General features: G+C 54.2%; 1 protein-coding gene across 3 annotated transcripts in view; it reads right to left on the bottom strand.

Moving 5' to 3' along the window:
• LOC125108694 (tyrosine-protein phosphatase non-receptor type substrate 1-like) overlaps positions 1 to 23,023 on the bottom strand; it is a 40,386-nt gene that overhangs the window by 13,832 nt on the left and 3,531 nt on the right. For all 3 annotated transcript variants that reach the window (XM_047744850.1, XM_047744849.1, XM_047744851.1), the window contains 3 exons: positions 7,806 to 8,159; positions 2,758 to 3,078; positions 1,832 to 2,170 (listed from right to left, as the gene is read on the bottom strand). In XM_047744850.1, coding sequence (XP_047600806.1) covers positions 1,832 to 2,170; positions 2,758 to 3,078; positions 7,806 to 8,159 — 1,014 coding nt within the window. The remainder of the gene's footprint in view (positions 1 to 1,831; positions 2,171 to 2,757; positions 3,079 to 7,805; positions 8,160 to 23,023) is intronic.

Here is a 23,023-nt window from a genome sequence, read left to right on the forward strand (position 1 = left end):
GTAGGCATCATTAACAGAGAACATCTGGCCATACGTGTTCGGAGTCACAAGGGCATGTTCATGGGTAGGCACACACTTCCCCACGTGGGTCACCTGTATGGTCCCCATGCAAAAACCGTGCCGAGGTGGCCAGGAAGGAAAGCATTCCTGGCTGATGGCGATGGAGGAACCCTGGCCTCAGGATGTGGGCAGAAATCTCACTCCCAAGGCACAGAAACATGTTCCTTCTCATCTGGAATGAACCAGAGTGGCCACTGCGGTGGCCCAGGTCCATCTGGAATTCTGAGTCATAACTGGTTGTCACACATAGATTGGGGGCGGGCTGTCGAGGGATGGTGACCAATGGCAGACGTGTGCAGCTGGTTACTGGACTCTACAGAGCTCTCAGGAGCTGTCTACTTATCTGTGCCTGGGATTGGGGCGGAGGAGATGGGACCTCAGGTCACATGCAATAGAGACCGCGTGGTTAGGGCTGGTGCTAGGGCACAGGTCGGAGGGATCCTGCCCTAGAGCACTGTGGGTAGTCAGGAGCAGGGCTCTGAGCTGCAGAGATGTGCGTTCAAATCAGTGCACCTGGTTGTGTGACCTTGAGCCAGGCATTCAAACCTCCCTGTGCATACTGACCTCCTCTTGTATGACTGAGTCCAATAATAATCTTTACCTTGTTGGATAGCTCTGAAGATTAACCTACTAACAAAACAATCAACCAACTCACTCACTCACTCACTCATTTTTTTTAAAAGCATTTCCTGAGTGTCTACTAGATGCCAGGTCCTGAAGCTACGATGCTGAACAAGACAGCCATGATCCCTGGCAGCTCAGTCTCAGAGCTGGAGGTCAAGGGCATCTTCTTCATCACTGCCATGAGCAAGCCAAGAGGCCCAGAGAGAGGCACTGACTTGTCCAAGGTCACCTAGCATGTCTGTGACAGAGCCAGGGTCTAAATTCACAGGTCCTGTCTGCTAGTATAGTGCTCATCCTATGAAAACCAGGCATCGGTGACATCAAAGGGACACCTTGCCCTGGCCCCAAGGCTCCTAGAGCTCCCGTTCAGTCATAGGTTGCATCGAGGAAAGATACGGTCTCTATTGTGATCCATTCAAAAGGTCGGCCAGGTGCAAGGCAGAGCTCTGCTAATGACAAGGGATGGAACATTCATTCCATAGTGGCACCAAAATGCCAACGAGGTGCTGCTGTTTTGGAGAAAGAAGAGAGAGATGTCGACAACAGGTTGGGAGGGCTGAGAAAATTACACTGACGCCTCTCACTGGAACAGGGGAATGGCAAGGCTGTCACCGTCTTCATCGGGCATGCACTTTGGCCTAGAAATGCTCTTTGGGAAATCGTCCCCCAGAAATAGCTGCACGTGTATCAGAGTCTGCGCAAGGTCATTCATCACTGCCATGATTCTACTAGAGATAAGCCGCAAAGGTTCTGGGGTTCCCATCCCATTCCGGAGGTGCAGGCTTGCAAAGGCAGCTAGAGACAAAGCCCAGGCAAGAAAGAACAGCAGGAGGGACAGCTAGCCTGGCCTGGTGACAGTCTCTGTCAGGTGCAGGATCAGGAGGCAGGAAGCTAGGAACAGGCCAGTGTCCCTCCCCCTGGTCTCTCTCGAATGCACGCTTCTGTCAAAAGAGCTACAAAGATGGGTACCAAACCCTTACCAGCAGTCACTGCTGAGCTGTGGGCTTTGGGGGAGGGGCACTTATTGTAAAATTCGACTTCGTATCTACACACCTCTAGATTATTCCATAATAAATGTGAATTACTACTTTTAATGTTAAGAAATATAAAATCTAAAGTGCCAGGACAGTCGGCATTGAGGCCTCACCCTGGGTTTTTTGGGTTTCCTGGTCCTTCTGGTGGGCTGAAGCCACGAGGGTATGGTTTCTGGTGACCGCGGGCTGCCCGTCGTGCTGCACCAGGCAGGTGAACACCACGTCTTCCCTGTGCACGGATGAGTTCACCAGGAGCCAGCTCGTCCAGTTAAAGGTCCCATCCTTGTTCTCTACAAGGTTTGAGGGCCTTGAGGCCGTTTCTGTTCGGGACACGTTGCCATTCTCCAACCAGGTCAGCTGGAGGCGCTGGGGGTAGAACTTCTTCACTTGGCAAGTGACCTTCACCTGGTCCCCTGACAGGGGCTGCTGGGAAACCTCCACGGTGGGTGGAACTGAAACAGCACAGGGTAGAAGCTCTCACCTCATGGAACAGATGGACCATGGGGGGGGGGGGCTCGAGAACTTAGCTCCCCCCACACAACAAGGGAGTCACCCAGAACAGAGGTAGGCATACAGCTGGTGCTCAAACACTGAGTCTTTGCGTATGAATGAAATCCCTAAGCACAGTGCCCAGCACACAGTAGGCGCTCAAGGACTGATGGCTCCTGGTAGGCTAAGAATGAGTGAAATCAAGATTCTCAGCCCCACGCATACAGTTGGAATAGAATAACTGTAGCAAAATAAATGACCCCACCAAGCACACTGTGGCATGGAGTACAGCAGGTGCCCGATAATTGGAATTGCTATGTTAGAGTAAAGGAAACGACCGAGCGCAGTGCTTGGCACGTGGTAGGTGTTCACCCCATGGTGAACGGGACGGCACATGGAGGGGACGGCACATCTAGGTGCAGGTGACCTGGAGGGTCTGCCAGGGGTCAGACTCCAGGGAACGGAGGGTTTGGGGCAGGGAGTGGGGGAGGGGCAGGCTCGGAGACTTGGGGCCAGACCCGGGCTGGGGCTGGAGGGGAGGGGCATCTACCTCGGAGGACCTCAGACAGGTTGGCAGTCCCACGAAGAGGAGGGCCCCCCTGCAGGGTCACGTGGGTCACCTCGCAGATGACCTGGGAGCGAACGTCCCCCGGGGCCAGCACCAGCCTGGTTGTGCTGGAGATGCTGTAGGACGTTCTGTTTCCCTCTGGGTCCACGCTGGTCTGGGAGGCTGCCAGTTCATTCCCGTTTCTGAACCATCTCAGGGTGATGTTTCTGGGGGAGAAGCCGTGGGACTTGCAGGTGAAGTTCACTGTCTGCTCCGGCGAGGCCCTGGCTGTGGGGCCGGACACCACGGGGGGAGAGGGTTTGGCTACAAGAGGAGCATTTGTGAACAGTGAGCATGACTGTGGTCATCAGCGCTCAGGATATGTGTGAGGCGCTGTGGAGAACCCGCCACCCTCTGATAGCGTGCGGAGGGCGGTGTCCTCTCCTCCTTGCATGGAGGAGGCCCCAAGGTTCCAGAGTGAAACTCTGGGTCGGGGGCAGGGGCCAGGTGCAGTTCTAGACCTGAGTTCAAGTCACCCCTTCTCTTCTCTGCCAGGTGACTTCCCACCAATCTGGGCACAGGAAGGATGTTTCTGATGGGTCTGACTGTTGGCATCAATCGTTCCTAGCTGCCTCCCTGCAAACCTCACTTAGGTTTGCAACAGGTTCAACAGTCTGTGCAGGGGAGAGGGGAACCAGGTTGGCCAGCTGACCACAGGTGTGGCCATGGCACAGTGTGGCTCTCCGTCTGTGACATGGGACAGGAGGCATTTCTCCTTCCCAGGGTTGCAGGGAGGGGCAAGTAAGGGAATGCAAGCAGTTTCACTTTGAATAAAACACTGAAAATGCTTCTCAGAACCAAACAAACACAGATCGATCTTTATCCCAAACCTGAGCTACATTCAGAGCTCTCTGTTCAGATATTTACGAATTAACTCTAGTTTCCAATTTTTCCACAAATATTCCATAGAGTCTCATCTGTGCCATCCCTGAATCCAAGAAGGAGAGAATGAAGGGATGTTTTTCTGAAACTGTGTTCTTTTCTTGGGTCTGTTTTGGGTTGAAAACCAAGATCACTGAGTGCTGAGAAAGCCTAAGTTGGTTAATTTCTTAATCGTGAGTTAATTTCAAGGGCAGAGACACGGGACTACAAGCAGGGAGAAGACGTCTGGTGTCCTTAAAACACACACATCAGTGAATCAAGCGGGGGGGGGGGCATTTCACCCACAGAAGGTCCTACAGAGTATCTCCAAATTGTTAATTATTACCAACACCTTCTAGAACAAACACAAAAATATTACAAATATTTACATTTGTAAATATTTAACTTGTTTCCTAAAATAGATGGAACATGTTGCGGTCAGGTGAATAAGTGAAGTCATGAAAACAGCAGCAGCCCAGATGCCCCTGGAGGGACAAGGGGCTGTGCTCGGTTACCACTCACGGGCACATCTTGGGCACCTGACACCGGGCTGATTCCTCCTCACCCCATGGCTCCTTCACCCCTCAGCCAGCCTTTTCAGGGGGGCCCCAGGATGGTCCCATTTAGGGGGACAAGGCTCAGGGAGGAACACGGCTGGCCCAGAGCATGCCGTGAATAAAGGGCAGAGCTCACCTCACCTCCCCGCACCCACACTCACATCCTGATTCAGTTTAGCTTTTCTGTTCTTTCTTCCTGCACCTCAGTGTCTGTTCTGGTACAAAGTGGGTCAAAACACCACGTGGGTGACCGGCGAGGATGTACATAAAATGCAGAACGTGACATACCGTAGGTGCTTAATGAACAACACCGATGATTATTATCCTAAGATCTGGTCCTGACCACTTCTGAAACTACCTATTTGTCCTTTAGGCAGTAAGAAGACAAAACGAAAGCTTGGTGGGAACACCGGAAGAGTCCCCAGACCTGTTCCCCGCCGCTGCCACGCAGAACCCCAAAAGAGAAAAGCCGCAGAAACCAGCAAATTATGATTCTCTCCCTCTTCTTGTAATCATCCCCTCAGGAAGCAAGTTTGGCGAAATGGCTTTCAAAACGTAAACGGGATCACAGGCATGTTCCCGCGGATCAGCTATTTCCAGAAAGCCAGGAGCGTGTCTGAGAGAGGCAGGACAGATTTTGGCCGGGACGTTTTGGGTGTGTTGAGGCAGGGAGGGCTCTGGGGCTGAGTGGTGAGTGTGTGTGGGGATACCAGCCCCTGCTCAGGGGCACACGTGCTGGAGGATGGGAAGGTCCCTGGTCATGAAGCTGGGATCTGAGCAGAGTGCCGCTGTCCCCTCCCTGGGCCGGATGGCAGGAAGCTGCTTGGCCCCAGGTGTGCTCCTCGGGAGGATGTCCTGGCCACTCCACTCACAGTGGTCATGGGCACAGGCTCTTGTGAAACACTCACCCACCAAAAAACTCCTTTCCCAGCCCCAGGAGCAAGGGGTTGAAAAATTCAGTGTTTCGTCTGTGACCTCGGGGAACCCCCAGCTTAGGACTCTTCAGCCTGGACCACGCATCACTGTCCCCTGGAGTAGATAAAAAATTCACCTGCCCAGGTTCATGTCTGATGAAGTCAGTCAGAATATCCAAGGGGGAGCCGGGGGCTGGGGATCTTTGTTTCCCAGGTGATTCTAATGAGCAGCCCAGGTTGCAAGGCACCCAACACCCCCCAAACCCCACTTACATTTGAGGTCTGGGAGGGAAAGTGACCTGGCTGAGGTCCCATGGCTCGGGCCTATCCTGGCTACGCTTCTGGGACACTGACCCTGTGCCAGGCCCTGCTCTAGGCACTTTAAGGCCTCCTTCAATCCCCGCAGCAGCTCTGTGGGGTCACGCTGTCACAGACAGACGAGGACACTGGGCCCAATGTGTGGACGTGCCGACAACTCATCAGAGGTCACAGAGCAGGGAAGGCAGAGCTGGGTGGGAGCCTGGGCAGGGGGTGCCCTGCTGTGCTCTCGGCCGCTGTGTGTGGATATCCAAGCCTAAACCCCATATCCGGGGCCTTCTGAATCTCCTCACCAGTCCTTAGCCCCCTGACTGGCCACCTGATTACCACTGGGTCACAGATGGGACACAGAGCCCCCGAGGGAAACAGGCTAGCCCAGGGTCGCACATTTCTGGGAGGGGCACCCATGGCTCCCTGAGAGTCTGACCCCTCACCCGGCTCCCTGCATCCTCCTAACATCCCGCCAAGACAGGCATGATGGTCCACTTTCTATGGTGAGGACATGGAGCTCAGCCAGGGAGCTGGGTCTCAACTCTGGTGGAACGCCTCCATGGCCGGTGATGTAGCTAGAGCGCCTCAGATCCTTCCCTCTCTCTGCAAAGGAGTCCACGGTATCACCATTTTACAGGTGAGGAGACTGAGGCCACAGGAAACCAAGGGACTGCTCCTCACTCCTCACGTATCTTGGGGGGACCTCCTGTGGCCGTAGCCTTCATATTCACAACAGAGCACCTCCTTTAGCCTGACAGTGACCGCCACCTTCCCTGTCCCTCAGACATTCTCCACTGAAAGCCACTATGGGGAGGTGTCCCTCTGGGTCCCCGGACCTGCTGACCCTGTGGCAACAGATGGAAGGTGCGGGGCCCCAACAGCTGAGTCTAGAATATGAGCTCTTGCTCATGGGGCCCTGAACACCCGCTGGGAAATGCCTTTCCATCCTCCTCGGTCTGTCGAGCCAGGAATGGTGCCATTGGGGGTGTTGCTGGGATTGCAGGGGCCCCTCTGTTCTGTCCAGGCTGCCACCCCAGGCTGCTCAGTGATGGAGCAACCCCACACAAAGGGGACAGACTCGTGATGCTCTTACATATGTGTAACCGTTGTCCTCCAGGAACAGGCTCCACCTTTCATCAGATGTCTGAGTATCTGTCTGATTTGGGAGTACAAAGCTGGCCCGCCTCCCCCCAAGGACTCTTCTTTCTAATACGTCTTGCCGAAGAACACAATACAGTATTTTAAAGGAGAGGGCTGTAGCATTCTGAACGTCTGGGAAAATGATGAAAAGGAGAAATACTGGCTCCCCGTTCAAAGGGTCAGCGTGACCTGGTTTGGTTCAGGACCTACTACGCACCAGGTTCTCCCCTGGAAACAGTCTCCACAGCTGGGGCAGGAAGGAACCTGCCTGGAATCAGATGGTTTCTGGAACGATGTCACTCACTGGATCCGTGAACATGAGCAAGACCCTGTCACCTTGTGACAGACTCTGAATGTGCATGTGGGGTGCTGGGCTGCGTGGGGCCCTTCGTTTGCTGACAGCCCAGGTTTCTGATCCCAGGCCGCTGGTAGAAAATGCTAAATGATCATCTTTATATCAATGCGGCAAACCTATTCACCCACATGGGGCACCTCTTCCCCGGGTGAGGACCTACTGGATGCCCCGGGTCTGCTCGGAGCCTGCAGGGACTAGGTGAGTGGGTTCCTGAATCACACGAGGGGTTTCTGGACAGACCCACAGCAAAGGTCCAACCTCTGGCATGTCCCCATCCTAGGCTGTCTGAGTAAACAGTGCATCTGTGCCTCCCTGGAATGTCTTTTCCATGTGATGTTTCTGAAGATGAAGTAAAGAAACCCATTCTTCCTTCTCTCTGCCCTGGATGAGTCTGTCCTCATTGGAAGGGAAGGGAACGTCCACTTTAGGAGAGAAGGGCCCTTGCCTGTTTTGTTCCCTGCTTCCCCAGCACCCAGAGCAGAGCCTGTACACAGCAGGTGCTTAGTAAGTGTTGAATGAAGAGAAGAGTCAGAACATGGAGGGCGGTGCTTTCTGGAGGAAGAGTGACATGGGGTCTTGTGACTGGGCAAGTCCCTCAGCCCTGGAACCAGAGGGCTGGTCAGAATTGGAAAAGATAAGAGCTGTGGACCCACAGACTGGGGTTCTGGACTTTCCCATGGTCTTCCAGCCCTGTGACCTGAGCACACATCACGACCTCCCTGATCTGTGGAAGGGGTTGAAGTCAGGGGCACCCACCACAATGCCTGATTCTTAGCTGTTGGTCAGACAACGGAGGGCATTCTTATTGATTTGTTGTCACAACCAGAGGACAAAGGAGGCCCAGGCTGTACTCACCGCTCACAGTGACCTGGGTGCCTGGTCCAGACTTAAACTCCACATCAGGGGTCCCTTTCTGGAACTTCACACAGTAGTAGGTTCCGGTGTCCGCTGGGGTGATGTTACTGATGCGGATGGAAAAGTCCGTGTTGTTTCTCCTTGTGGTGTCTGAAGCATTTGTTACTCGGGGGAAGTGGCCCCCTTTGAAACTGAAGATTGACTCCCGGCCTGGCCCTGTCCCCCTGAACCACTGAACCGGTCCTGTGGGGAGCAGGGAGGTCACAGTGCAGCGCAGAGTGGCTGTCTGTCCGGCTGCGACAGACACTGACTTGTCAGGCTGGATCACCTGCAGACTCACCTCACCGGCCACACCTGGAAGGAAAACAGAGCAGTTGTCTATTCATCCTGCCGTGATCCTACGCGTCTCCTCACATGTTTATGCACAACAGCTCCCTGACCGAGTGCGCACCAGGAGTAGCTCTCCCAAGTCTGTAATGGGAGACCCCATCACAACCGAGGAAACTGAGGTCAGCGACGTGCCAGGGGTGGGCTGGAGGTCCTGAGCCCTCTGCGGAAGAGTCAGGTCTGAGATGGACTCTGAACTTCCCAGGATGTGAGGGGCACAGCATTCCTGACAGAGGGCACATCGGGGCAGGGGCTCCGAGGTGGGGGGCAGCACGGTGTGCGTGGGGCTCCACACGGAGCTTAGGTTCTTTGGGGCCTGGCCCAGGAAGCAGGCCTCCGAGCAGGGAAGCCACCAGCAGCTGGGGCTCGTCCAGGCTGTGAAGTCGTGGAGCGGGAGGACTTGGATTTGAGTCCGGGCTCAGACCTTACTGCTCTGTGACGATGGCACTCAGTTAGGCCAAGAACATCCAACAGGACCTGGATGTGGATGTGGATGGGAGTGCTGCTCTGAGTCTGAGCAGGTCCCTTCATGGCTCTCGAGCCTCAGTTTCCTCATTTGTCAATCAGTTTCTGTGACCCCATCTCAGTGGGTCTCTGGCAGGACCAACCAACAACCCTGGCCGAGGAAAGGTCTTCAGAGCCATCTGAGGTGGCCTGAAACGTGGCTCACCTTTTATTCACACATGACCCGCACTTGTCCCCTGGTTCTGAGACTCAATTTCCTTAGCTACAAGATGGGCAGAGCATCCCCTAGCCCCCTGCTTTGTTCAGAGAAGAAAATGCAATGACACATAGAAGTTAATTAGCACCAGGCAGGGCACAGGGAAGCTACTGTCATCACACAACAAATAAACGAGAGGGGGGTCTGTGGTGTGAACTTCCAGCCCGCCCTTGCTAATGCACCTGCGGGCCAGGCTGTCCTGAGTGCTGGGGACACACAAGGGCTGGATGCACGTTAGGCCTCAAGGACTCCCGGCTGGGTACCTGGAAGGCTTCCTAGGGGTGGTGGAGGGGAGGGGCCTGAGCCCCAAACTGGAGAGCAGTGGAGCCCGTAGGCAGGGAATCCGGACAGAGGACATGGTGGTGATGACAGTGTTGGGGGGGAGGGTACAGCCAGGAAGGCAACTGGGCTGTGGGAAGCTGCTGAGAGAAGCCGGCAAGATACTCAGGTCCAAGTACTCCCAGGGCCCGATTCTGAGCCAGGTTGGGTGGGTGGGTGGGGACTTGTAGAGGGGGAGAGGTGGACGGGCAGGGACAGTGAGCACAGGGGTCAGAGTGGGGGAAGAGAGAGCAAAAAATAGACATGAGGTCGTGGCAGCTGGTGTAGGTGCTGAAGGGGGATCTGTCTCCTCCTGGTCACTCATTGACCCGTAGTGTGACCCTGTCCTATCCTGACACCTTGCCCTAGGCCACCTGTGCCCTGTACACCTGACAGGGTGCAGCCAATGCCCTCTGGCTGTGGCTGGGCAGGAGAATCCGCCACCCATTCACGGCTTGGCACCACTGGAAGCCCATGGACTCCAGTCTGCCTTCCCTGCTGGCAAGCCCAGTCCCTCAGAACAGGCCTCTCCACCCCTGTGCCCATCATCCCATGCCTGACTCCCGTGCTGGGGGTCTCCCAGTTCTCCCGGCAAGGGTCCAAGACCCTTGAGCAGCCAGATGGCGGCCCGACACTCCCTGTGCAGGGAGGAAAACAGAGGGCAGGGGCTCAGGCTGGAGCTGCTGGCCAGGTGTGTGACCGGCACACAAACAAGGCTCCCAGAAGCAGAGCCAGCCCCCCGAGACAGCACAGGCACCTGCCAACAGCAAGCAGCCACCAAGAACACCCCCAATGTGTCTGCATTCCAGCTTGGGCCACTGGAGGAACTGGAAATGCCGCTTGGAGACAGCACAGGTGCCAGTTCCCCTCTTAGCCAGCCCAGCACCCACCTTCCCTGGGCCTCCATCCCATCATCCACAAAGTGGGGGTACCGGCATCCACCCCCGCAGGACCATCCTGAGCACTAGGGTACGGCGGGACATAAGTGCTTGCCTCGTAGGGGCTGGTTAGATTTCAGTGTCTGTTCCCGTTATTATCACGGATATAACATTTATATCCTTGATTGTCATGTTTCCCCCCAACCAGGATGCAGCATCCACAAGGAACAGTTTCCAACCCCCTGCTTGGAAAAATGTCTGGCAGCTCCAGGCCCTCGGTAAGTATACGCTCAATGAACGCAGGCACTCATGAAGGCGGGGTTTCACTTGCTCCCCGGCCAAGCCCCTCTCTCAGCTTCTGCTTGGCTGAGGCTGAATGGAGCTGCCCCAGGCATATCCGGGAGACAGTGCGAGCTGGCCGCCCCCGCCCCCCCCACGGACCACGGCCGGCCCCAGGGCGTGTAGAATTGATGCCGGTTATTATTATCCTTATCAATAACGCGGCCCAGGGCTGTGAGTCAGCAGCTGGTGAGAGGAGCAGTGCGAGCATGAGACGGCTACAGAACCAGGCGTGCAACGTGTTGGAGCAAGGCTATTCTTGGGGTGCAGCCGGAGGCCTGTAATCACACCCCGGGCAGGCGACAATAAAATCTGGAGTTGGGGAGGGCTGGTCCCCCCCCCCTTTTTTTTTTAGCTTCTCTGAGCTCTCTCCACCAACTGCAGCCAGATTTAGGCGGCTTAATTAATTAGCTAGTGTTTATAAAGCGTTTGAAGAATTTTAAAAGTGCGACGTAAGTGCCAAATATTATTTTAATCTGTGTATATGTGTGTTTTTTCCAACAGAGAGGTTTTTTTTTTTTCCCCCTTGCTTGCTTTGCTTTGCTTTTTCTCCGCAGGTTCTGTTCTGGAAACCGGGCTTGTTAAAAATCACTCCTGCGGTTCTGGGCCTGGGGTCATCATGCTGGCATTGTGGGCAAAACCATTTCCTGCTCTCTCCCTGCACTCCCTGGCAAGGGAGAGTCCGCGGTCCAGGCGCCTGAACCGTCTCCAGGAGAGGAGGGCGGCTGGGCAGGCATTCTCGCATGCTGCCGTGGGAGGGGAAATTGGAACATCCTCCCGGGAAGGCAGTTTGGCACGATGTTCCAAAGGTGTGAAAGCTGTTCGCCAGCCTTTGCGGGGCTGTTCCGCGAGGACATAACCCCAAGCAGGGTGTGGGGTTCCCACATGACGATCTTGAAACAGTTGGGGGAGGAAAAAACCCAGGCTGCCCATGAGAGAGGGGATGGCGGAGTGAATTAGGGACTATCCCCTAGGGGGACTTATAGGGAGGCCTAAAAAAGCCAGCACCATGAGAGCTGGTAATGTGGACATTTTTTGCGGGGCGTAATTATAACTGATATTGTGATTATGCAAATGAAACCTGTTCGTGGCAAAGCATGTTGAGAAAACGAAAAAGTATAAAAACACAATAATGATCTCAGAGAATACCAGCAAAGGTAACTGCAATCCACATTTTGATGTCGTTAGCATATGAGAAAAAACAATGTAAAATCATACTCCGATAACTAAGAATCTGAGCAAACATTTTGCTTCATTCACTCGGGTGCTCTTATAAAAATAACCTGGAAATGTCCTAATGTCTAAGAGAAGGAGACTGACTGATCCTGTGATGGTGAACCCACAGGAGGACCGAGTCTACAGCCATTGAAAAGGACGGTGTCGAATGACAATTATTAACACGAAAATATATCATGAGATCAGAGTCCTTACTAAGTGACACACTCAGTGTGATCTCAGACTGCTAAGTTAAAAAAAAAAAACGAAAAAAAAACCCAAGGTGCATATTAAAGATTAGCCATGGTTAATTCTGTAGTAGATTTACAAGGGATTTTGCTTTTATGTTTTCTGTTTGCATGACTCGTGCAATAAAAAAATAAGAAAAACTGTGCTTTCGGTATGATTATGACTTTGTAAAATAAAATAAAACCATATTTAAATAAACAACAGCCAGGTACTATAGATACAAGGCTCTAAAACGCAACTCTCTCTGCATTACGAATCTAAACCTGAGAGGTTTTTCCTTCTATTTTGGATCTTTTTCAGAGTTCTTAAACTCGATGAGTATTAAATATTTACAGTACTCTAATAAGAAAAGTCTATATGTGTACTATGTATGTTATATACCTGTTTACTGTCTAAATGAGCCTCCCCTCCAGGAACCTTGTCTGTTTTGTTCACTGCCATTTCTCCCCGGCTCCTGACACAGTGCTCGGCCCAGACCAGACGCTCGAGAAACGTCTGCAGATGCTGACTGATTGCTGGAACGTCTTGAGAAAATGATCTAGCGTGACCAACACCATGATGCTAAGGTTTGTTGTGTCTGGGAAATGAGGCCAGGGGTCGGCCTATTTTCTTTTTCGCTTTAGAGCAAACAAAATATGGAAATCGTGTCTCTTCAGTGAACATTTACTTCTTTTGGAAAAGAATTAAAGTCATAAAATAAAACCTAGGAGTAAGTTTTCTAACAGGAGCGGTCAGAGCAGTGGGTGAAGACAGCCTCCTGGACTTGCTGTGAGATAGGCGGGCGGCCACTGTCAGATTTCCACAAACTCAAGGAGCCCTGGGGTCTGGGAGGCCATGGCCAGAGCTCCAGCCATGCCCGGGGGGCTCAGGACCCTGCACTGGGCCCCCACAGCAGGGGAGCTCAGTGGCCCCTTCTGTGACTACGACCGTTCCTGGACGTCCTGGGGTGGGAGGCACTGCTGGTTTACGACCCCCCCCACACACACACCTCGTCAGCGGCTGCCTTTGGCGTCTTCTGGGTTACGATTTAAGGGTTGTGTGTCCCAGCATGCAGTGCAGGAGTGTGGCTGAGTGTGCACATAAAAGTGAAGGGGCCGACATGGGAGAGGGCACCTAGGTGCATGAGTGTGCCAAGCCAAAGGGGTGTGTACACAAGTGAGCAACGTGCAGATGACACGTGTGTGCTTACGAGTACAACAGCGTTGCTCACGAGTGTGCACGGATGGCCCAGCAAACAGTGGCACAAGGGGGTGCGAACTACATGGGGGAGGGTATGTGAATCACGTGTAGCCCGGGTGTGTGTGAGCACAGTGGTGGCACGAGAGGGTGTGTCTGTGCCCGAGGGTGTGAGCAGATGTCTGGGAGGGGTGTGGGCACAGCCTGCTGGGGACCACAGGAGGGGGGCCGTGCATGGGTGTGTGTGTGTGTGTGTGTGCATGCATGTGTAGAGAGTGGGCGGGGGTGGGGGAGGGAACCTGAGTGCTATGGGGGACGGGCATGTGAATGCGAGTGTGTGCACTAGCAGAGTGCTGGGAGCAGGGGCGACACTGTGTGTGCGGCACACCCGTGTGCCCATGTGCCCGAAGGTGTCTGGCATGCACGGGTTTCCATACTCGATGGTGGTGAGAGAAGGGAGGGACAGGTATGTCCTCAGTGGCTGATGTGCACTGATGGCTGATGGCCAGCTTGGGGCACCTGTTTACTCTGTACTTAGGCAGTGAAGAGGCCTGCCCCAAAGCTGGAACCCACGCCCCACGGCAGGGAGCAGACAGCCCCTCTGGCTGATCCATGGAGGGGCTGCCTGGGTGGAGGGCTCATGGATCCTGCGTTTCCCGAGAGGGGGTGCTCAGGACTTGACGTCAGTGTTCTGGGGCTCCGAGAGCCGCAGCGACGCACTTACTTTCTCTGGAGGAGGCCTCGTCCACTCATGCCCTCCCGAACCCCACGCCAGTGCCAAGTCCAGTCCTCAAAGCTACAGGACACAAAGCTGAGTACACGGGTCCTGGCCCTTGTGGGGCCTAGTCTCCAGCACAGGCACTGACCACATGGAGGGAGATCGGTTGGGGATGGAGTCCTGGAAGAGTGGTGGGATGTGGGAAGACCTATTGGAAATCGTGGCCAATGAGCCTCGTCATGAAGGCTGACAGAGGCTGGAGAGCCGGGAAGGCATTCCAGGAAAGGGGAACCACAGGAGAAAAGGTGCAGAAGACAGGAAAGGGCTCCGCACCATCCAGGCAGCAGGGCGGAGTCCTTGGGACATGCTCGTTGGCCGTGAGCAAGAGGGGATGGGGCTAGCCTGGGACTGGGCTTCAGGGGCCATCTGCACAGGAGGCCAGCACTGGGAGCCATCTCCTGGCACCGGCGGACAGACCCATCGAGCCGCGGTACAAACTATCAGCTGCATCACAGGCAGTGCAAATGGGGAGGCACATGGCCTTGTAAATAAAACAGGGGCACTCTCTCCTCCACCCCCACTCCAGGCAGCTCTGGGCACTGGGCACTGTGCCATATCCTTGTAGGGAGCAGGCAGACCCCCCGCAGCTCCCTCGACGCAGCAGGGAAACTCCTGAGAGGCTAACAGTCCAGAGCATGGGCTCTGGGGCCAGACGATCCCTATGGCTCACCCCCAGAGGGGAGACTTGGCAAAATCACTCTTCTCAGAGCCTCTGCTTTCTCGAAACTGTAAAAAAGGGGGTCCAACTCTCTCTCTCCCCAATGTCAGATGTGAGTGGTCAGAAGGACCACTGCCCTCCCCCTCCCCGCCCCGGCCCCAAGCCCAGCAATGAGCGGGTATTGCCAGGATGTGGCCAGACTCTGATCTCTTCTAGTCGCCTGACCATACCACCGTCCCTAACCTGCATCCTTACCTCGGCTTCCAAACTGGCCTTCTTGCCTCCACCTCCTTTCTCTACAATACATGCTCTCCTTGCAGCCAGAGGAGCCCCTAAAACCTAAGCCAGGTAATATCTTCCTTTGTGCCAAACCCTCCTGCAGCCTTCACTGCACTCTAAGCGAGACCTAGAATCCTTCCGGTGGCCATCAGGGTATGACATCTTGCTCCTAATCATGCCAGAGTCACTATTCACCACAGGCCCTTTGCACTCACCTCTGCCTCTGCCTGGTACTCTCATCCCCTAGATATCTATACTCTGCTCCTTTACCTCCTTCAGGCCTACCTGAAAGGCCTTCCCTGGCCACTCTGTGTAAAACACTCCCCCCTTCATGGCCCTTGCTCTGTTTTATTTTCCTCCATATCACCTACCACATAACATATCACATGGGTATTTGTCAGTTTCGTGAGCTCCATGGCCCTACCCTAGACTTACCTATAGACCCTTTGAGAGCAGACACTTAGTTTTGTACCCTGCTATATCCTGTTCAGGTTTAGATTCTAACTCTGCCATTTATGAGACTCCAGGAAATGTCTTAACCCCTCCGGACTTGTGGTTTCTCATCTGTAGAATGGGGACGATGATAACAATAACACTATGGTCATTCTAGGCTAACGCGTATGAAGAATGCAGAGAGGAAGCACATCACGCTGGGCAGCCATGGCCGTGCGGCAGACATTTAAGGATGGAGGGGATGATGGATGATCACGGCTTGAAGACTGAGGAGCTAAACATTCTCTCTGACGCAGAACCGGCTCTGGCCGACATACGCATGAGCCCACTCACTGCGGCCCCTGTGAGCAGGCTGAGCCCACTGCTGGCCAGAAGGCACAGACATGGGGAGGCTCAAAGGCCCTAGTGAGTGTTGGCATGGTGCAGGAGGGACCTGGAGGGGAGGAAACAATGCCTGCAAAGCACTGGGAAAGGAACACGTGTGCTATAAACACACTTTGTGTCTAGCAGGCCTCGGTGGCCCCGCTGAGGCAGGGAGAGCACACGGGGACACCACCCCATCATCCACCATACTTGGTGCCTCGACAACCTAAGGACCTGCTTCTCACCTTCCCGTTTTGCAGACGGAGAAACTGAGGCCCAAAGATGGGACCTGGACAGGCTGAGGACCCAGGTGAGTCCTTCTGACCGCAAGCCCCACTATTCCTCTAGGGACAGCCCGGGCTCTCCCATGGGTCCCACGTGTGCATGAGGTCACATAACGGGGAGCCCTCACTTCACTCTCATGATGACAGCACGGCCAGGGGACTGCTATTGTCACTGTCCCCTTCCTCCAGGTGAGGAAGCTGTAACCCTGAGAGGCAGAGCAGGGCCAGAAGCAGGGCTCAGACAGACAGCTGCTCCTGGGGCTGGAGAGTGATCACTTCCCCCTGCCACGATGGGGTCCCCTCCAACTCAGGCTGCTGGATTCTCAGGCTGCCAAGGACGTGCACACATTTTCCCAGCCGAGATAAAGGCCCCCTTAAAAGCAACACACATTTATTAAGCAGCATTTGCCAAGGTTTCAGCACACCCTGCTGCTGACAGCAGACAGTCTCTGGATGAGATTTTTTCCCCAAGCTGACACTATTCACTGATGCCTTTTATAGCGCTCCTTGTAGCTCACAAAGCACTTTCACAGCTCTTCATTCCCTTAACCCTCAAGAGTCCCCGTGCAAGAGGAAACAGGGGCAGAGGTTCCATTTTGCAGATGGAGAAAGTGAGGCTCAGAACAGGAAAAGGCCCTTGCTCCAGAGCCCCTGCTTACAGAGTAAGAGGCGCATGTTGGATTCGAACTCAGGAATGGGTCCCAGAGCTGACGGCCATTCCACTGCCTCCCCTGCTGGAGAGGGAGCCTGGGGTGTCAGCAAGACAAAGGGTGAGAAGGGCTTTGGGCTGGAGCATTGGAGCAGGCAGGGGTCCGCAGGAGGGCCACCAAGGTGAACCTCTGCTTCACAGAAGGTGAAACTGAGGCTGAGAGGGGCAGCGTGTGGGTTTCAGGTCTCGCTGCCACTGAACAAATAGAACGGGGGTCCCACCTGCTCTTCCCAGCCCCAAACCAGGACACGATGACCAGGCAACAACAACAGTAATAGTAACCACGGCGGGACAACATCACGCATCGCTACTGCCAGCAGGACGACGGGCCTCACCAAACCACCACAGGGACCCAGCAAGACAGGGCCGGTACCACTCCCGTTTCACAGAGTAAAAAGACTGACGCTCACGGTCACGGGGCCATCGAGCGGTGGGCCTTCACCTGCACCCTCACCCCACCGTGCCGGGTGGCCTCATGCAATGAATGACTTTTTGGGAGCGGCTGATGTCGGGCTGGGCCCTCCAAATCCACCGCGACCAAGAGACTGGAGCACTAACGGCATTCACATTTCATGGTTTGCCAGCTCATTCATCACGGTGTCTACAAGGGGGCAAGCCGTATTTCGGACAGCCCGAATTTTAAGTACCAGTTCTCATGTGTCTCGGCTACCTCCCTCCACCCAGGCTGGCCCTGACATTCGTGTGCTTCTTGATGTTTTCGGGATCACTTTGACAGCAGGAGGGGTGGGGATCCATGCCATGGCCACGGCCCCAGCCGCAGAAGTGGGATGGTGTAGTTAGTACGAGGGCAGGACTGTGCTTTCAGACCAGGGTTACTGCCTATGTGACCTCAAGGCTCTGAGCCTTTTCCTGAAAATGGGGATCTTATTACCCACCTGTTCCTTCTTTCAGCCATATGTATTAGCCTGCCTACTGCTGCCGGCCCCTGTGCTCAGGCCCCAGGAGGCCCAGCAGTGACTAAGTCGGACACAGTTCCTACTCTCATGTAGCTTACATCCTAGCAGGGGACACAAGGCCGAAAGAATGACACAAATACAGAAATGGCTTGGAGTGCTCAGAAACAAATTTGTTGTCATAATAGAGAATAACAAGGGGGACCCACTTGCAGAATGGGGTGACTGGGAAAGGCCCCTCTGATGAGGCGAGATTACTGTTGAAACCTGAAGGAAGCAAGAGCCAGGAAGTTGTTCCAGTAGGAGAGAAAAGCATGTACAAATGCCCTGAGGCAAGAAAGAGGCTAGTGCCTAAGAGGGCCAGAAGGAGGGCTGCTGTAGCCAAAACCCACAGAGGAAGGAGGGGGTGGATTGAGATGAGGTCAGACAGACAGACGTGGTCCGGAAAATGCCATGCCCCATGGATCATGGTAAGAAGTTTGATTTTATTCTAAGGGAAGTGGGAACCACTGAGAAGTTTGGCGCAGGAGCAAGGAGCATTTAATTCAGTGAGCTGCTCTGGGTGATGACACGGGAGGGGGCAATAGTGGAAGCAGGAAAGCAGTGACGAGGATGCTATAGCACTTAGGGCCGGGGCTCAAACCCTAGCTCTGCACTTACAAGCTGTGTGACCTTGGGCAAGTCACTGTACCTCTCTGAGTCTTGATTTCTTCATCTGTCCAATAATAATAGTTCCCATTTCATAGAATTGTGGTGAGAATTTAATGAGGCGAGGCACAGAGTAATGATTCTATCACAAGGCCTGACATGTTCAATGTCAAGGTGCTCAGTGACCCAGATCCTATTTTGTCTGGCCCTGACCTCTCCCAATCGCCACACTGCCTATCTCCCTTCACTCCAGGCTCTCTGGCCTCCTTGCTATCCCTGGACCAAAGAAAACTCTTTCTAGCCCCAGGGCCTTTGTACTTGCTATTCCTTCTACATGGCTCGCTCTCCTCATATTCTCATGGCTGCTCCTTCAGTGTTATTCAGGCCTCCACTCTTCAGAGAGGCCCTCCTTCTGTCCCCACTCAACCTTCTATGCCTCGTCTTGCTTTCCTTTTCTTTACAGCACCTGTCTCCACCTGATGCAGTATTTACTTGGGTCTGTTTTTCTTCCTCACTAGAACATCAGCTCTCTGAGAACAGGTGTTTTTGCCTACCAATGGTTGTCACCCCAGCAACTAGAGCCACCCAGGCACACAGTAGCTGTTCAAAAGTACTTGTTGGACCAATATTTATAACTAAAATGATTATAACAAGAATAGCAAAGTGGTTAAGAGTAAACCAAGGCTAGGATCTGGTTTTAACTCTCACTGGCTAGGTGGCCATGGGAGGAGCCCAACTTGGCTTTTAGGAACCTCGGTTTCCTTTTCTGTGAACTGTGAGTGAAGGACTCCATGCTTGTGGGCACATTGGGAGCACTAGACCACGGAGCACTAGACCACGGAGCACATCGAGGGATGCGTGTCAGACTAGTAATGGCTGAAGTGACACCTGATGTCTAGCATTTGTTTTCCAAAGCTTCCCTGACCCCTCCATTCCCAGTAAAGTCGGTGGGGGGGGAGGCAGTCAAAAAAGAATGACAGATCAGTGTGGAAGCCAGGGGTCGTCCCACTATTCCTGCTCATTTTTGTGCATGTTTAAAATTTTCCAAAATAAAAAGGTAAGGAAAGAGAGCACGGATTTGAGGCCCAGCTCATCCCTAGTACAAAGGACACTCTGTCCTTCCACCGAGGCTTCCATTTCTGGGGGACACGGTTGGCAATGGAGCGGGGCTTAGGGGCCCACACCTCTGGCTGGCTCTCCAGGCGCAGAGGCTCCCTGCTCGCTTGCTCCTGGCTCTCCGTCTCCCCCACTGATCCCTTAGGCTCCTGGAGCCAATCTGCGGCCATCTCACCCCCTATGCCCCCAAGTGGCTGTGCCAGGAAATCTCACAGACACAAAGAGCCAATATGTGTTGTGGCCTGACTTCCACCTCGTCTGTTTTGCATCTCTCTGGATGGAGGCCCTGGCCAGACACCTGATGGGGAAAAATCCGTTTTGTGGGGGGCTCCGTCAGGAGACCTGGCCCAGCAACGCTCAAGGGAACAGGAAAGCAGTTTCAGCTGTGAAAATAGATACTTCCTTCACCAGTATGGGACGGAAACCCATCTTGGGAACACGGGCCACCTCCACCTCCTGGGGAGGATACGCTGATTGACAGAAATACGAGAGGAGCACCAAGAAAGCAGGATGCCAGCCCCCCGGGCCTTGGTTTCTCCACCTGTCAAACAAGGCTGAGCGATGTCTACCTAACAGCCTGCCCTCTGCAGTCAGGCTGATCTAGGTTGTCATTTGGACTCGGTCCGGATGTGGCCTTGGTAAGTTGCTCCACTCCGCTGACCCAGTCTCGTCATTAGTCCAGTGGATCTGATAACTGTGCACATCGCCCAGGCTAACTGAGTACTACTGGGATCATACAGGCCAGCCAGCATACAGTGCTCAGCCCCGTTAAGTGGCTGGAAACAGAGGTTCCTGTTATTATTACTTTAGTATTTTTCCATGGAATTCGGGATCCTGTCAGATTTCTGGCTTTAACAATGGAAACTTCCAGCACAGCCCAGTTTCAAAAAGGCTTGGCCTGGAAGAAAGGGCGCTTAGCATCCCATCCATGCCTTGCTGTGGATCTGGGGTGTGAACCCACGAGTGCTGGGCTCTCTTGCCCAGTGGGGCACGGTGAGGCGCTCAGAGAGACCACCAGGGGCTCTCCCAGGCTCCCCCTCTGGCTTTCCGGGTCTGGGAACGCACAATTCCAAACCCGTGGATCCGGACAGAGACACCTAGAGGCAGCCTGCGCCCACAGCCTCAGTCCCAGGAACAGACAATTAAATCCCACTAGTCTGGGGATCCGCTCCAGTCATCCAGCCCTCAAGGGCCCCCAAAGCTACAGGGAAAATCCCCAAGCGGAACACCACGCCCTCCCATGACAGCGTTTGCGATTTCGTGCCCAGTGCCTGTAAGAGGCTGTGCCGGGTACTTCACAAAAGTCAGCCCCACTTTGGTAGAGGAGGAAATCCCAGGAGAACAAAGCGATGGTGGCTGCGAGGCTGGCTGGCTGACGTGTGCCGAGCGCTTGCTCCCTGCCAGGCACAGTGGCAAGCATACACGTGTGTGCGTCACAGTGCACTTGATTCTTGAAACAGTTGCTGAGGTCATCTCTGTCTTCCTGAGGAGGGAACTGAGACACACACCAAGCGCTGGAGGTGGCCCCACAGGCGGTGGAGCTGGGATTCACCCTCCCGGGCTCTCGCTTCTGGATCCTGAACCACCACGCCCACCAGGTGCTAACCACGTATGCATATGGCCAGGAAACAAGGAGAAAGCAACAAGTAGCCTCCATCAGGGGGAGACAATCCTGGGGTGGGGACGGTTCAGAGAAGGAGGAGCTCCCTTGGCTCCAACCGAAAGAGGAACAGGTTTGGGCATATGAAGATAAGGAGGTACAGGGAAGGGGAGCTCTGCCAGCGGGAACAGCATCCGCGAAGTCCCAGGGATGAGAGAGTTGAGCTGAGGGCACGGATGGGTACACAAGCGTTTACCAAATTGGGTCAGGCCGCATGTTCGCAAGCCTTGCACAAGCCAAACGCCTCGTGTTCATATGTTTGGGGAACGCTGCAGTAAACAGGGTCCAGTGTGGGATTCTACCACTCCGGAGCTTCTCAGGTCTTAGGGGCTCCCCTCTTGGCGGGCTGGGCAAACTGCGGTCTACGGGGGCCAGCCCGTCTTGTCAGGTCAGCTTTTGGGGAAATATGTGCCTGAGAGTAAGGCCTGTCGGGGAGGGAGCCCACACAGGCTGCTGCACTTTTCTTTTTAAGTGTTTTTGGAGAAAACTTGGACCCACTCAACAGTTTGGAGCCGGGGAGTGACATGATCTGCGTTGTGTTGACAGGCCAGAAATCTGAGCACATTTAAAAAGAGGGGTGGGGGGAGAACCTTCCATCAGTCCAAGACTCTACAAATAAGAAAATAACCTGTCGCACGGAGCCATTGGAAGCAGCGAGCGAGTGTGTGTGGGCTCCGTACAACAGTTTTAGACTCCCTTCCTCTCACACACCCCCTCTCCATCTGTCGCAAAGGGCACCGGGAAGATGCAAGGAGGAATATTCCAGCTCTGGGGGCCTCCAGAGCTCGGCAGCCCAGATGGGGGGCTCTGGTGGAAGTCACATGGCTCCCATAAGCTGCCACTGGCGAGGGGCTCTTGATGTTTCCATCTTCAGTGTGCCTTCCAGGAAGCGACTGTGACTCAGGGAAGGGCTCCTGCCCCAGAAGGAACTCTTGACAAACCTCCATCTGAGCCCGGAGGGGGCTCCTCTCACTCCTTCCAGGCTGGACTAAGTCCGTAAAGTTCTTCCCTCAGAGTTTTGATTCAAAATCTCGACCCCCCTGCCTCTTACTCCTGAGACAAGTTACTTCTCCAAGTTGGGACTCGATTTTCCTCATCTGCAAAATGGGGATAAAAGCCACCTCACACTTTGTTTTCCTGACTAATGTGATGACATAGGCAGGCCCTCGGCGCACAGTCTCTGGTGCTGTTGCTGTTACCATTCAAAGACATGGATTCTCCTTCTTCTCCACATGTGGTTCCCATCAGGACCTCAAACATGCCAAATGACTACAAATACAGATTGAATCACACCACACCACGGGTCTCAAGGGAATTGGTAAAGGAATACTTTATGGCCAGAAAGGACCCAGAGAACACCATGGGTTTAAAAGAAACTTCCAACAGCCCGAGTCCATTGGGGTCAAAGAGCCCCCCACCCCCTTTGTCTTCTTGAGAAAGAGGAAGTGAGACTAATTTCACCAGTTAGGAAAGTACGCAGGAGCCACCAGCGTGTCCCCCTCTACCAAAGGTTCAGAAGGTCGCTGGAGAGCTCAGTTGGCCCCCAACACCTGAACCCCACCCATCTTGGCCTGGCCTCCTCCAGGACAGAGGGAGGAGCCAGGGGGAGTCACCGAGATCTACCCAGTGTGGGCCCCAGAGGCCCGTGACCTCAGTGGGACCAAGCAGAGAGCCTGCAGAACGGATGCCAGGTGCTGTGGGGCTGCCCAGGTGTCCCTGAGACCCTTGCCCTACTCCCAGCCTCCAAATGGCCCTCAGCGAGGTTGTTTTAGGAAACAGGCCTCACGTCGGCTCCAAGAACACAGGTTGGTGACTTCACTGGCATCTTTTTAGAATTTCCCTTTGGCAGCATTTGTGCTAAAAGCAATCTTTAGAAACTTCTTCTCCTGCCTTCCCCAACCCAGATAATTCACATGACTGGCCCCCTGCAAGCGGTGATCATGTGGGGCCCCAGCAATCATGTGACACACACTCCCCCCCAGGCTGACAGTTCTTCCTGAGACATTAGTAGTCATTCAATCTCACGCCGCCTTCCTAAGCCTGACATTTGAGTTTCTCACTCGAACAAATCTA

Source organism: Lutra lutra, chromosome 9, assembly GCF_902655055.1.
Source record: "Lutra lutra chromosome 9, mLutLut1.2, whole genome shotgun sequence".
Classification (NCBI taxonomy): Eukaryota; Metazoa; Chordata; class Mammalia; order Carnivora; family Mustelidae; genus Lutra; species Lutra lutra.